This window comes from Gigantopelta aegis, chromosome 14 (assembly GCF_016097555.1).
Source record: "Gigantopelta aegis isolate Gae_Host chromosome 14, Gae_host_genome, whole genome shotgun sequence".
In the NCBI taxonomy this organism is placed as follows: domain Eukaryota; kingdom Metazoa; phylum Mollusca; class Gastropoda; order Neomphalida; family Peltospiridae; genus Gigantopelta; species Gigantopelta aegis.
In genome coordinates, this window is record NC_054712.1 from 56,721,161 (window position 1) to 56,734,482 (window position 13,322).

At 36.8% G+C, this 13,322-nt stretch overlaps 1 protein-coding gene across 1 annotated transcript in view; it reads right to left on the minus strand.

Annotated features, from left to right (window-relative positions):
• The window catches only part of LOC121389349, a 116,793-nt gene that overhangs the window by 38,318 nt on the left and 65,153 nt on the right, over window positions 1-13,322 (minus strand). The window contains exons 43-47 of the mRNA XM_041520944.1: window positions 11,481-11,595; window positions 10,149-10,333; window positions 8,111-8,225; window positions 4,702-6,218; window positions 3,923-4,037 (exon numbers count right to left, since the gene is read on the minus strand). Of these exons, the coding sequence (XP_041376878.1) occupies window positions 3,923-4,037; window positions 4,702-6,218; window positions 8,111-8,225; window positions 10,149-10,333; window positions 11,481-11,595 (2,047 nt within the window). The remainder of the gene's footprint in view (window positions 1-3,922; window positions 4,038-4,701; window positions 6,219-8,110; window positions 8,226-10,148; window positions 10,334-11,480; window positions 11,596-13,322) is intronic.

A 13,322-nucleotide genomic window follows, 5' to 3' on the forward strand; every position in this document is an offset into this window, starting at 1 on the left:
CCCGCTATTGGGAATATAAATTATACAGTAAAATAGATTTAAACCGTACAGGTCATAGTTCATAATTTTATTATAAAGTTAGCCTTTAAAGTAACAGACCCTAGTTTTTAATCACTACAACATAGTTTTCACTATTAAAGCCATTTGTGTGATAATTCAAATTAGAAGTATTTACATTTTATTACTTAGAATATTCATCTTCATACACCTGAAGTAGTTACAGTCATCCAGGTTTTGTAATACCAAGAAACATATTTTTCTTAATTCTCAAAATGCACGTTTGTCCAAGAAGTAATGGTTATAGAGACAAGCTTTAATTATTTGTAGATGGTATGTTCCCATTTAAATATCACAGACTTTAGCTGCTCTCTGTTATAACCTTACCCTGATGAGTTGAAGGTTTGTAGACGGTATGTCCCCATTTAAATATCACAGACTTTAGCTGCTCTCTGTTATAACATTACCCTGATGAGTTGAAGGTTTGTAGACGGTATGTCCCCATTTAAATATCACAGACTTTAGCTGCTCTGTTATAACTGATGAGTTGAAGGTTTGTAGACGGTATGTCCACATTTAAATATCACAGACTTTAGCTGCTCTCTGTTATAACCTTACCCTGATGAGTTGAAGGTTTGTAGACGGTATGTCCACATTTAAATATCACAGACTTTAGCTGCTCTCTGTTATAACCTTACCCTGATGAGTTGAAGGTTTGTAGACGGTATGTCCACATTTAAATATCACAGACTTTAGCTGCTCTGTTATAACCTTACCCTGATGAGTTGAAGGTTTGTAGACGGTATGCCCACATTTAAATATCACAGACTTTAGCTGCTCTCTGTTATAACTGGTGGGTTGTAGGTTTGTAGATTAATTAAATTTAGTTTCCATTTTCACGGGATGAAACAAGAGTCTAAGCCTTTAAGCCAAGAGACCCTTTCTGTATTTACATGAACTCATTGCTGTAGACGGGGATCGATCCCAGACCGACCGCACATCAAGCCAGTGCTTTACCACTGGGCTACGTCCTGCCCTCCAATCAGGTAGAAGACAACTGGCAGGTGTGTAATTTATAAACAGAAGAGATTGGATAAAGTACCTTTCTTGACATCTGTGTAATTTATAAACAGAATAGATCGGATAATGTAGCTTTCTTGACATCTGTGTAATTTATAAACAGAATAGATCGGATAATGTAGCTTTCTTGACATCTGTGTAATTTATAAACAGAAGAGATTGGATAAAGTACCTTTCTTGACATCTGTGTAATTTATAAACAGAAGAGATTGGATAAAGTACCTTTCTTGACATCTGTGTAATTTATAAACAGAATAGATCGGATAAAGTACCTTTCTTGACATCTGTGTAATTTATAAACAGAATAGATCGGATAATGTAGCTTTCTTGACATCTGTGTAATTTATAAACAGAAGAGATTGGATAATGTACCTTTCTTGACATCTGTGTAATTTATAAACAGAAGAGATTGGATAAAGTACCTTTCTTGACATCTGTGTAATTTATAAACAGAAGAGATTGGATAATGTACCTTTCTTGACATCTGTGTAATTTATAAACAGAAGAGATTGGATAATGTACCTTTCTTGACATCTGTGTAATTTATAAACAGAATAGATTGGATAAAGTACCTTTCTTGACATCTGTGTAATTTATAAACAGAAGAGATTGGATAATGTACCTTTCTTGACATCTGTGTAATTTATAAACAGAAGAGATCGGACAATGTACCTTTCTTGACATCTGTGTAATTTATAAACAGAAGAGATCGGATAAAGTACCTTTCTTGACATCTGTGTAATTTATAAACAGAATAGATCGGATAATGTAGCTTTCTTGACATCTGTGTAATTTATAAACAGAAGAGATCGGATAAAGTACCTTTCTTGACATCTGTGTAATTTATAAACAGAAGAGATTGGATAATGTAGCTTTCTTGACATCTGTGTAATTTATAAACAGAAGAGATCGGATAAAGTACCTTTCTTGACATCTGTGTAATTTATAAACAGAATAGATCGGATAATGTAGCTTTCTTGACATCTGTGTAATTTATAAACAGAAGAGATTGGATAATGTACCTTTCTTGACATCTGTGTAATTTATAAACAGAAGAGATCGGACAATGTACCTTTCTTGACATCTGTGTAATTTATAAACAGAAGAGATTGGATAAAGTACCTTTCTTGACATCTGTGTAATTTATAAACAGAAGAGATCGGATAATGTAGCTTTCTTGACATCTGTGTAATTTATAAACAGAAGAGATTGGATAATGTACCTTTCTTGACATCTGTGTAATTTATAAACAGAAGAGATCGGACAATGTACCTTTCTTGACATCTGTGTAATTTATAAACAGAATAGATCGGATAATGTACCTTTCTTGACATCTGTGTAATTTATAAACAGAAGAGATCGGACAATGTACCTTTCTTGACATCTGTGTAATTTATAAACAGAAGAGATCGGACAATGTACCTTTCTTGACATCTGTGTAATTTATAAACAGAAGAGATCGGACAATGTACCTTTCTTGACATCTGTGTAATTTATAAACAGAAGAGATCGGATAATGTAGCTTTCTTGACATCTGTGTAATTTATAAACAGAATAGATCGGATAAAGTACCTTTCTTGACATCTGTGTAATTTATAAACAGAATAGATCGGATAATGTAGCTTTCTTGACATCTGTGTAATTTATAAACAGAAGAGATCGGATAATGTAGCTTTCTTGACATCTGTGTAATTTATAAACAGAAGAGATTGGATAATGTACCTTTCTTGACATCTGTGTAATTTATAAACAGAAGAGATTGGATAAAGTACCGTATTTGACCGGAAATAAGCCCATGTCTTTGAATAAGCCCCCCTCCGTTTTGATAGCATTTAAGAAATTAGGCCCTCATTCGTAAATAAGCCCATCCCCAACTTCGTCACCTTATAAATAACATGAAATTGCAAGTTTGCTCAAAGTTAATTTAAAAGTTCATACCTCCTGCAGATAATTAAACACAAATGTAACACAATATTTTACCACCAGTGAGATTTAGCAGTCTAACAATAACAGTGTGTAACATTGTTTTCAATTTCATGCCTGCAGTATTTCTCTGAAGTGCCCAAGTATGAACTAAAATTAAAACCAATGTCTATTTTCACCACCACACTGGGTCCGCAGTTAATGCTAATTAAGCAAATACCTTATTCTGATTGGCTAAGAACAATGACCTTAGATTGACAATTCTTTGTAGTGTAAGCTGGCTGCCTGTGTCAGAAACGTGTGTATACGCTATTGAGTTTGTTGTTAATTGCTGTTGTTTTAAGTCTTCTCAGCATTAATTTTGGATGTAAATAAACAGCACTGGTAAGTAATTGTGACATAGAAGGTGTGTTTAGATACTAGTAAAAAACCCACAATTTAATAAACAATTATTATTTATTAATAACAAATGGAACACTAATTAATAGATGTGCTACTGAACGTTTTTTGTTTTCTTCCTAGTTCATTTAAGTATTGTTATTTATTTTAATTATTATTATTAAAAAAATTTTCAACAAAACTGGCCCCTTGTCTGGGAATAAGCCCACCCCATGCTAAGCTCACAATGAGTTGTCTTGGCCCCCTGGGCTTATTTCCGGTCAAATACGGTACCTTTCTTGACATCTGTGTAATTTATAAACAGAAGAGATCGGATAAAGTACCTTTCTTGACATCTGTGTAATTTATAAACAGAAGAGATCGGATAAAGTACCTTTCTTGACATCTGTGTAATTTATAAACAGAATAGATCGGATAAAGTACCTTTCTTGACATCTGTGTAATTTATAAACAGAAGAGATTGGATAAAGTACCTTTCTTGACATCTGTGTAATTTATAAACAGAAGAGATTGGATAAAGTACCTTTCTTGACATCTGTAACTACCCGTGTCTCCACTCTCGCACCGGCAAACAGCATTACACCCATCGTACCAAATCTGCTGTTCTCGGTAGTAAGCATTCTTGTACACGCAGAATCCTGCAATTTTAGTTAAAAACGAGTGTGAAGGTCTTAAAAAACATTTTTATTATCACTATTTGTTTTAACATCTTTTTTTTTTGGTTGTACCAGAAACTCTGTAAACTGGAGTTCCCTCAAAACTGCAAATTTTTCATGGTCATTTTTTAATACCATTACAGAACATAACTTTTTTAAACCAGATACCCCTTAAAGTAGGTTTTTTTTACTTGGTCCCAAGGATGTCCGGTTTAGAGGGTTATAACTGTGTATCCAATCAGTTTTTTTAGATTATTTAATTTTTCAAGAATACGACCTCAGACTCAATCAGGATCAAGATCAAGAGATTTAACGTGTACGTTCAGAACAAAATATTGTAGTACACTCCTGTCATGGGCTCACATGATCACTTATGCCAACTCTTCCGTTCAGATCAGGAAAAAGGCTCAAATCACTATTAGCTTATCTTACGACTGGGTTCAGTCCCAATGAACAGGATTAAACAATGAAAAAGAGCCAAGACCGCAAGTATATCGGATATAGTTTTACATATACTATTTACCTTTCATGTGTGGAGTTGGGAATGTAAACCATGTAGTAACTACCTAGTCTGGGTTCAGTTTATTAAACAAAGGAAATAAGCCAAGACCACAAGAATATTGGGTTTTACATATACACTATTTACCTTTCATGTGCGGAGTTGGTGTTGGGAATGTAAACCCTGGAGGGAACGTCTGGCCTGGTGTTGGGGTCAGATATGGCGGCAACGTCTGTCCAGGGGTTGGTACAAAGTTTGGCGGCAGTGTCACGCTTGGAGCATATGTCTGACCCGGCGCTGGAGTCAGCTGAGGTGGCAGGGGTCGACCGGTTGGTGTCGGGAACGTGAAACCAGGTGGGAAGGTCTGTCCAGGAACTGGTGTTACGTTGGGTGGCAGGGTCTGCCCAGGTGTTGGGACCACGTTGTACGGCAGGGTAACGCTCGGAGCGTAGGTCTTGCCAGGAGCTGGGGTGAGTTGAGGAGGAAGCGGATGTCCAGGGAGGCTTGGGAAGGTGTATCCGGGAGGGAAGGTCTGTCCAGGAACCGGGGTTATGTTCGGTGGAAGAGTCTGGCCTGGTGTTGGGACCAGGTTGTATGGCAGGGTGACACTTGGAGCGTAGGTTTTACCAGGAGCAGGAGTCAGGTAAGGAGGCAGAGGGTATCCTGGAGGAGTCGGGTAGGTGAATCCTGGAGGATAGGTCTGTCCAGGAGCCGGGGTTATGTTCGGTGGCAGAGTCTGGCCCGGGGTAGGAACGAAGCCTGGAGGGAAGGTCACGCTCGGTGCATACGTCCGCCCGGGGGCTGGGGTCAGCTGAGGAGGCAGACGATGACCAGTCGGAGTGGGTGTCGGAAACGTGAATCCTTGAGGGAAGGTCTGCCCCGGTGCGGGAGTGAAGTAAGGCGGCAGAGTCATTCCTGGTGTTGGAATCAGCCCAGGAGGAAGAGTCAGACTTGGTGCGTAGGTCTTCCCAGGAGCTGGGGTCAGCTCTGACGGCAATGGACGACCCGGAGTTGGGAACGAGAAGCCGGGTGGGTACGTCTGGCCTGGCAGAGGCGTCAAGCCTGGTGGAAGAGTTGCTCCAGGCGTTGGAACAAACTGTGGTGGCAGGGTCAGATTTGGTGGGTATGTCTTGCCAGGAGCAGGTGTTAGGTAGGGTGGAAGTGTCGGTCCCGGAATGAAGGGGAAGGTCACAGATGGTGGGTAGGTCTTTCCAGGAGCTGGGGTCAGCTGAGGCGGCAGGGTCTGGCCGGGAACGGGAACCAAACCGGGAGGGAGGGTCATACTCGGGGCAAATGTTTTGCCTGGTGCCGGGGTAAACTGGTGTGGGAAGGTGACCCCCGGGAACGGTGTGAAGAGAGGTGGGAAGGTCAGATTTGGAGCGTACGTCTTTCCTGGCTGGGGGGTCAGGTTTGGAGGAAGAGTTCCACCAGGGACAGGGGTTACCCCGGGTGGTAAGGTCATTTGTGGAGGGAAGGTCTGATGCGGTGCTGGAGTGAAGTATGGAGGGAATGTAGCCCCCGGGGATGGAGTAAACATGGGGAGAGGGGTCAGATATGCAGGATGTGTCGGGAACAGACTGGGGCAGTACGGCACCATGCAGCACTGGTTGTTAGGGTCCTTCATCATGGAGCATGAAGGAGGTACACTCGTGTATTTAGCACACCTACAAAATAAAGAGAAATCAATTTTAACAAATATGATAACTGCAATGTCCTGACTGGATTACTTTCCAGCACAGTGAAACCAGTCTAAACTGAACCCTGAACAAATCAGAATATTGTCAAAGTCGGCCAAGTTTCATAAATCGGAGAAGTATTAGATCTCCATTGTGATCCAGTTAGTAATTCAATTTATACATTAATTAAACCAGAACTGCTTGACATTGTTTAGAATATGGTTGTGGGTTAGGGTTAGGGGTTAGGGGGTAGGGGTTAGGGTTAGGGTTAGGGTTAACCCTAACCCTAACCCTTATATGGTTGTGGTAATTAAAAAACAAAACAGCTCTTTTTCATTTAAAATTAAAAAAAATTATTACTTAATTTTAGTAGTTTAATTTATACATTAATTAAAATATAACTGCTTGACATCGTTTAGAATGTGGTTTTGATATAATGGTGGCACAAAACAACAGGAAGGAAAGGAAATGTTTTATTTAATGATGCACTCAACACATTTTATTTACAGTTATATGGCGTCGGACATATATTTGTTGCCACTTCATGGGCTACTCTTTTTTATCAGCAGCAAGGGATCTTTTATATGCACCATCCCACAGACAGGATATAACACATACTATGGCCTTTGATATACCAGTCATGGTGCACTGGCTGGAATGAGAAATAGCCCAATGGAATCACCAAAATAACAGGAGGCATTCAGTGTCAATATGTTAACGTTGAATATTTCTGGTTTAATGGACATTATCGATTCACAAACAGTACAGCTATTACTAGTTATTCAATATAAAAGAGACTTAATTGAAGAACTTTGATATCACAGTGAAATTTATAAACTACTGTCAACCATCAATTCTTGATTCTAGACTAACAAATACGCAAAAGATTTCACCTTGGAATTGTTCTTCCTAATTTGTATAATGTACAGATTTTGTTTAGAAGAAAAGTGTGAAAAATAAACACGTCTGAGAATTAAGAGTTTGTTAACTACAGGCAACCCATTTTAATTAGCATAACCTTTTACAATCATGATGTCCAAAATTATAATGTACAAATGAAAACTAATGTTCTTTCATTTTTCAGAGGCCAATAATACATATAACAAGCATTCTGAGAGTAATGCTAAAGCAATACATTTCCCCTACCAAGCCCAACAAACATTCGTATCTCCTAAGTTTAAGGGCCATAATTTTGTGAAAAATGAGTTAATCGCCTTGAAAGATAAATTTATACACAAAATTCCAGCTCAATATTTTGAGGCATTGCAAAAAAAAAATCCAGAATTTTTTGTTTCATATCTCCCAAGTTCAAGGGCCATAACTCTGTCAAAAATGGGTAAATCACCATGAAAGTCAAACTTGATCTGTAACAGTACATGATAAAGCTATACACAAAATTCAGCTCAATATACCAAGGCATAGTGACAAAACCATCCGGAAAACGATATGTGGGACAGATGGAGATACAGACAGACTGATGGACAGACAGGTCAGAGATGAAACCTAAAGCCCCTCTGGTTGGGTCGTTAGGGGATTAATAATATAGCAGTCGCTATATTTACATACTGCATGGAAACCAAAGTAATCCACACATGTAACCTTGACATCACATTATTATATTTTATTAAACTATACAGATGTGAACAAGGCAATTACTATAACTATAACTCACCCCTATGGAAGTCATGAATTTTTTTTTTTTTAAATCCACACTTCATTGTACATTCTCCACTACTTAATATTCTTTAAAATATTCCTCTAGAATCATGGTAGTTATAGTTATTGGCATAATCACATCATCATAACAAAAGTTGCTGATGCATTATTTGCATGGAATCACCATAACCATGGTTACTGTTACTGAATATTTCAGCACTTACTTCTCGTTACACCTGTACTGTCCAGTCATCGAGTCGAGACACTCGCATGTGTATGAACAGCCATCCTCCCATGTCTGTCCTTGTTTGTAGCTTCTGCCATGGTAGATACACACATCTGATGGATATACACAATGTACAATGTACTTAGATTTACATATATCAAAGCATTCTGAGAGTACTGCCAAAGCAATACATGTCCCCTACCGCGCCCAACAAATTTGCATGTCTCCTAAATTCAAGGGCCATAACTCTTGCGAAAAATGGGTAAATCGCCATGAATGTTAAACTTGATCTGTAACAGTACATGATAAAGCTATGTACAAAATTTCACCTCATTATCTTCAGGCATTGCCAAAAAAAGAGAGAAAAATCTGCAAAACAAACTTTTCCTGTCTCCTAAGTTCAAGGGCCATGACTCTATCAAAAGTGGGTAAATCTGTAACAGCTAGTATGTGATAAAACTGTACACTAAATTTCAGCTCAGTATATCAAGGCATTGTGAAAACAAGCATCAAGAAACCTATATGTGGGACAGGCGGATGGGGATAAAACCTATAGTATCCTCCAGTTGGATTTGTAGGGATCGAACTAATAATAGCAGAGTTTTAAATTTTTGTTGCTATACCTTAAACAGGGACTTGTGCAAGAATTTATGCAGGGGGGGGGGGGGGGGGGTGTGTGGTGTGTCGGGGGTCCAGGCGAGTGAAGTTTCTAAGAGGCCAAGACATGCTGCCCCAGAATTTTTTTTTTTTAAAAGAGAAAATTTGCTTGTGTGTGGTGGGGGATTCAACACACACCCCCCCCCCCCCCCCCCCAACACCCCTGGTTGTTAAAAGTGTTAACCACAAGGGACTCATAACTGATATATTGAACATTCTGACTATATTCTCATTCCAATTAGTTGCTCCCAACAGGTAATATATTATCAAAGGCAGTGGTATGTGCCATCCTGTGTGTCCCTTGCTACTGATGGAAAAATGTGGTGGGTTTTCTCTCTGAGACTGTATTTTAGGATTATCAAATGTTTGACATTCAACAGCCGATGATTCATTAATCAATGTGCTTTAGTGGTGTCATTAAAAAAATTATAATAATAAGACAAAAATATATATATACAAGAGGGGCCTATACAAGTTTTTTCTATCATTATTATCTCATTATTCAGATCAAGTGCCTAATAGTTAATGGTTAAGCCAGTTGTTAAGAATTTAATTAAACATATTACTTGCCCTATCTGTTATGAATTTTGTTTCATCACATTAAAAAGTACAAATTTAAAGTATTAAATTAAATGTTAATTAAATATTATTTATGATAAATTACATTTAAATTGTTACCTTAAATTTGTGTTTGTTGCATTTCATGAAAATAACTGTTGTAAATTTTAACGAAGTACTGATTAATTTTGTTAAAATTATTTTCAATATGAATTTAATTATTTTATTACTCAGAATTACTTGTCATGATTGATAAAAGTTGTAAATTACAAACAAGAATTACAAACTTCAGTGAAACCCTTCTAAACCAAACACCTACAGGAGCAAGTACAAGTCTGCTTTACAGGGGATCCAGTTTAGAGAGGTTCTTTAATATTTAAAAAGAGACCCTGAAAAATTTCCGGTTTTGAGGGAATCCCAGTTTCCTGATGGTCCAGTTTAGAGGGTTTTTACTGTATTAAATACAATTATTATTAATATAAAGTTAATGTTAATGTTTGTCTTGTTTAACGACACCACTAGAGAACATTGATTTATTAATCATCGGCTATTGGATCTCAAACATTTGGTAATTCTGACACATACACATGAAGCCTTAGAGAGGAAAACCTGCTACATTTTTCTATTAGTAGCAACAGTCTGGATAGTACATACCACGGCCTTTGATATACCAGTTGTAGTGCACCGACTGGAAAGAGAAATAGCCCAATGGGTCCATCAACAGGGATCGATCCTAAATCAACCGTCCATCATGCAAATGCTTTACCACTGGGCTAAATCCTGCCCGTTAATATGCATTTAAATATCTCATGAAAACTCACTATTTCTTGTGTTGGGGTTCTGGTTAGTTGGCAGACTGCTGCCATGGATGGTACCCGGGATGCCAGGTAGTGTGTGGTCTGGGTTGGTGACGTCCGGTTTGGTACACTTGGGAATCTGACAGCATGGATCCGATGGGTCGGTTATCATAGTACAACCTGGCTTCAACTGGGGATATGTCAGACAGCTAACAAACAAATTAGTAATTAGGTAGAATTTAAAAACTGTGCATTTAATTCATAACAAATGCATTTAATTATTAAGAAATTTGTAAACATAATGAAAATAAAAAGTATTGCTTTTTTAATTATATATACACAATGTATATATATATATAGATATTTTTTTAATAAAAAAATGTGAAGGTATAAATTAATAAAAATCTATTAAAGATGTTGATAAGGTAGCATTAAAATATTCAACAATTTCTTAGGAATCATTAAAATGTTCAATAATTGCTTAGAAATCATTAAAATGTTTATCTATTGCTACATGTAAATATATCATTAAAATTTTCAATAATTGCTACTTTATCTTTAAAATGTTAACAATTGCTAAGGTATCTTTAAAATGTTCCATCAACCACTAAAGCATCTTTAAAATGCTTATAATTATTAAAGGTATCTTTAAAATTTTCATGTAATGCTAAGGTATCTGCTAAATGTTCATCAGTTGCTAAGCTATCTTTATAATGTTCATCAATCGCTAAAGGTATATTTAAAATGTTCATCAACTGCTAAGGTATCTTTAAAATCTTTATCAATTGTTAAAGGTATCTTTGTAATGTTTAAGAAATGTTAAAGTATCGCTAAATGTTTATCAGTTGCTAAGGAATCTTTTAAATGCTTACAACTGTTCAGGGTATCTTTAAAATGTTGAAGAATTGTTAAGGTATTGCTCAATGTTTATCAGTTGCTAAAGCAGCATTTCTCATTATGCGATTAGTTACACTGACTTCTCACATGCGATCGAATCATAATGTGAGAACACTTAAATTGAAACAACTTTTAGTCCTGTACATTCTCATTTTTGTACAGTCCACAAATGACATGCGACAAGCTGGTGCGACTAATCGCATAATGAGAACGTTGCTTAAGGAATCTTTAAATTGTTCATTAACTGCTAAACGTATACAGTGACACCTCACAAAACCAGACCCTCTGTAAACTGGAATTCTCTCGAAACCGAACGTTTCTCACCGTTCCCTTTTAAATATCAGTATAAAAGAGAACCTCTCTAAACTGGATACCCCTTAAAAGCAGACTTTTTACTTGGTCCCGAGGGTGTCGGGTTTAGGGGAGTTTCACTGTATTTAAAATATGGCAACCTCTTACCGGTCATCACAGTTGATGAGACCCGTCATGGAATCCTCGCAGCGACAAGTCTTTGAACAACCATCATTCCAAGTCTGGCCCTGTCGGAATGGCACTCCATTGTAAACACAGACATCTGAAAAACACATACAAAACGACAATAAAACAAAAGTACCGGTGAGGTACATGATACGCCTGTCAAAAGTAGGTCACTGTGAACTAGTTATGGTAATCAACATACCACCATCCCAAGTCATACTTGCATGCAAGATTTGGTGATCCTATATGAATTGAGAAGAAAGATATGGCCCGTACAAGCATATGTACAAAAATTAGGTTGCAGTGACCTAGTTATGGTATGCAAAACACACTGTCGTCCCTAGTTGTACTTGCATGTAAGGTTTGATGATCCTGTATGAATAGATAAATAAGCTATGCTCCAGAAACTAAAAGTTTACGGATGGATGGACAGATGGACAACGCCATACCATAATATGACTGGTCAAAGATGGGCATTAAAAACACTTTGGTTTGAAAATGAATAATAATTCTTCAAAAATGAAATTTAATGTATTTTAAAAATGCACATAAAAGAATGAAAACAAAAAAGAAATATTGTGTTCTTGGAATGTGCTGTCCTGTCTCAGGAAACACTTCATTTCAAAACATCCCTGGCAGATATTCAACAGAAGTAGCCTGCGTGCAATTTGATGGAAGTATCCTATATTATTCTCTCACTCGCTAGACCAATTAATTTTCGATATATCCATTTATTATATAACATTTAGTTAAATATCTTAAATGTCAGTGATATAAAAGTGCTGTCAGTCAATCAGTGAAAATTTCACTCTAAAATGTGTTATCGTCACTGTAGAAAGTGTTATCTTCACTGTAAGAAAGCCGGAACTATTTTCACCCTGCACACCACCCACCCTTGAAACAGAGTTAGCTCCCTTTTATTGTTTGTGTTGACGTCTGCTTCCAGAAAAATGGACACAACAGTAGTACAATTTCAAGAAGGAACAGATTCAGATTTAGATGAACTTTTGAACATAGTTAACTTAAGATGTTATTGACTTTTACTAATGTTTGAAATAAAGTACTTCAATTTTTTAATTAATTTTCATATATATATTCTTTATTCCTCTTGTAGAGAGTTCGAACAGAACAGATTATCATACATACATAATACATAAAAGGCAATGCACAATGCTTAATGGATAATACATAGTACTTGATGCAAAATACATAATAGGTAATATATACAGTGGCATGGGAATAAACACATGGTGAGAGAATTACATGAAAAGGGTTGTTGGTTGATCAGAATCACGCTCATATAAATTCACTCACCACCCTGCCATGTCACTTGGAGTAGGAGAAATAATAGAGATGTCATCTGCTTGAGTTGGGAAAGAAACTCAGTATCCAGGATCATTGCACCTTTGTTGAATTGGGTTAAATTATTCAGCAATTCATTAATAAACAATACATACAATTTGGGGGATAGTATGCTTCCTTGACACAATCCTCTTTTCAAAGGAAAGTGTGAAGAGAAACTATTGTTTACTAAGACCTGTAGTTTACAGTTTGAATAGATTGCTTCTAAAATAAGCCAGACTTTGGGGGATATACCAGTTTCAGAAAGTTTCCACAAGAGACCAGAGTGCCAGACAGTATCAAAGGCTTTAGCACTATCTAGAAATGTAACAATTACTCCATCACCAATATTTAAGAATAACTCAGTCAATCAGGTTTTTTTGTTGACATCCATAGACTTGCTGCTGGTGTTTTAAAAATAAAGTTAAATTGCCAAAAGTTATATAATAAATAGAAAATTTCACGTTTTTTATCAAATATGAT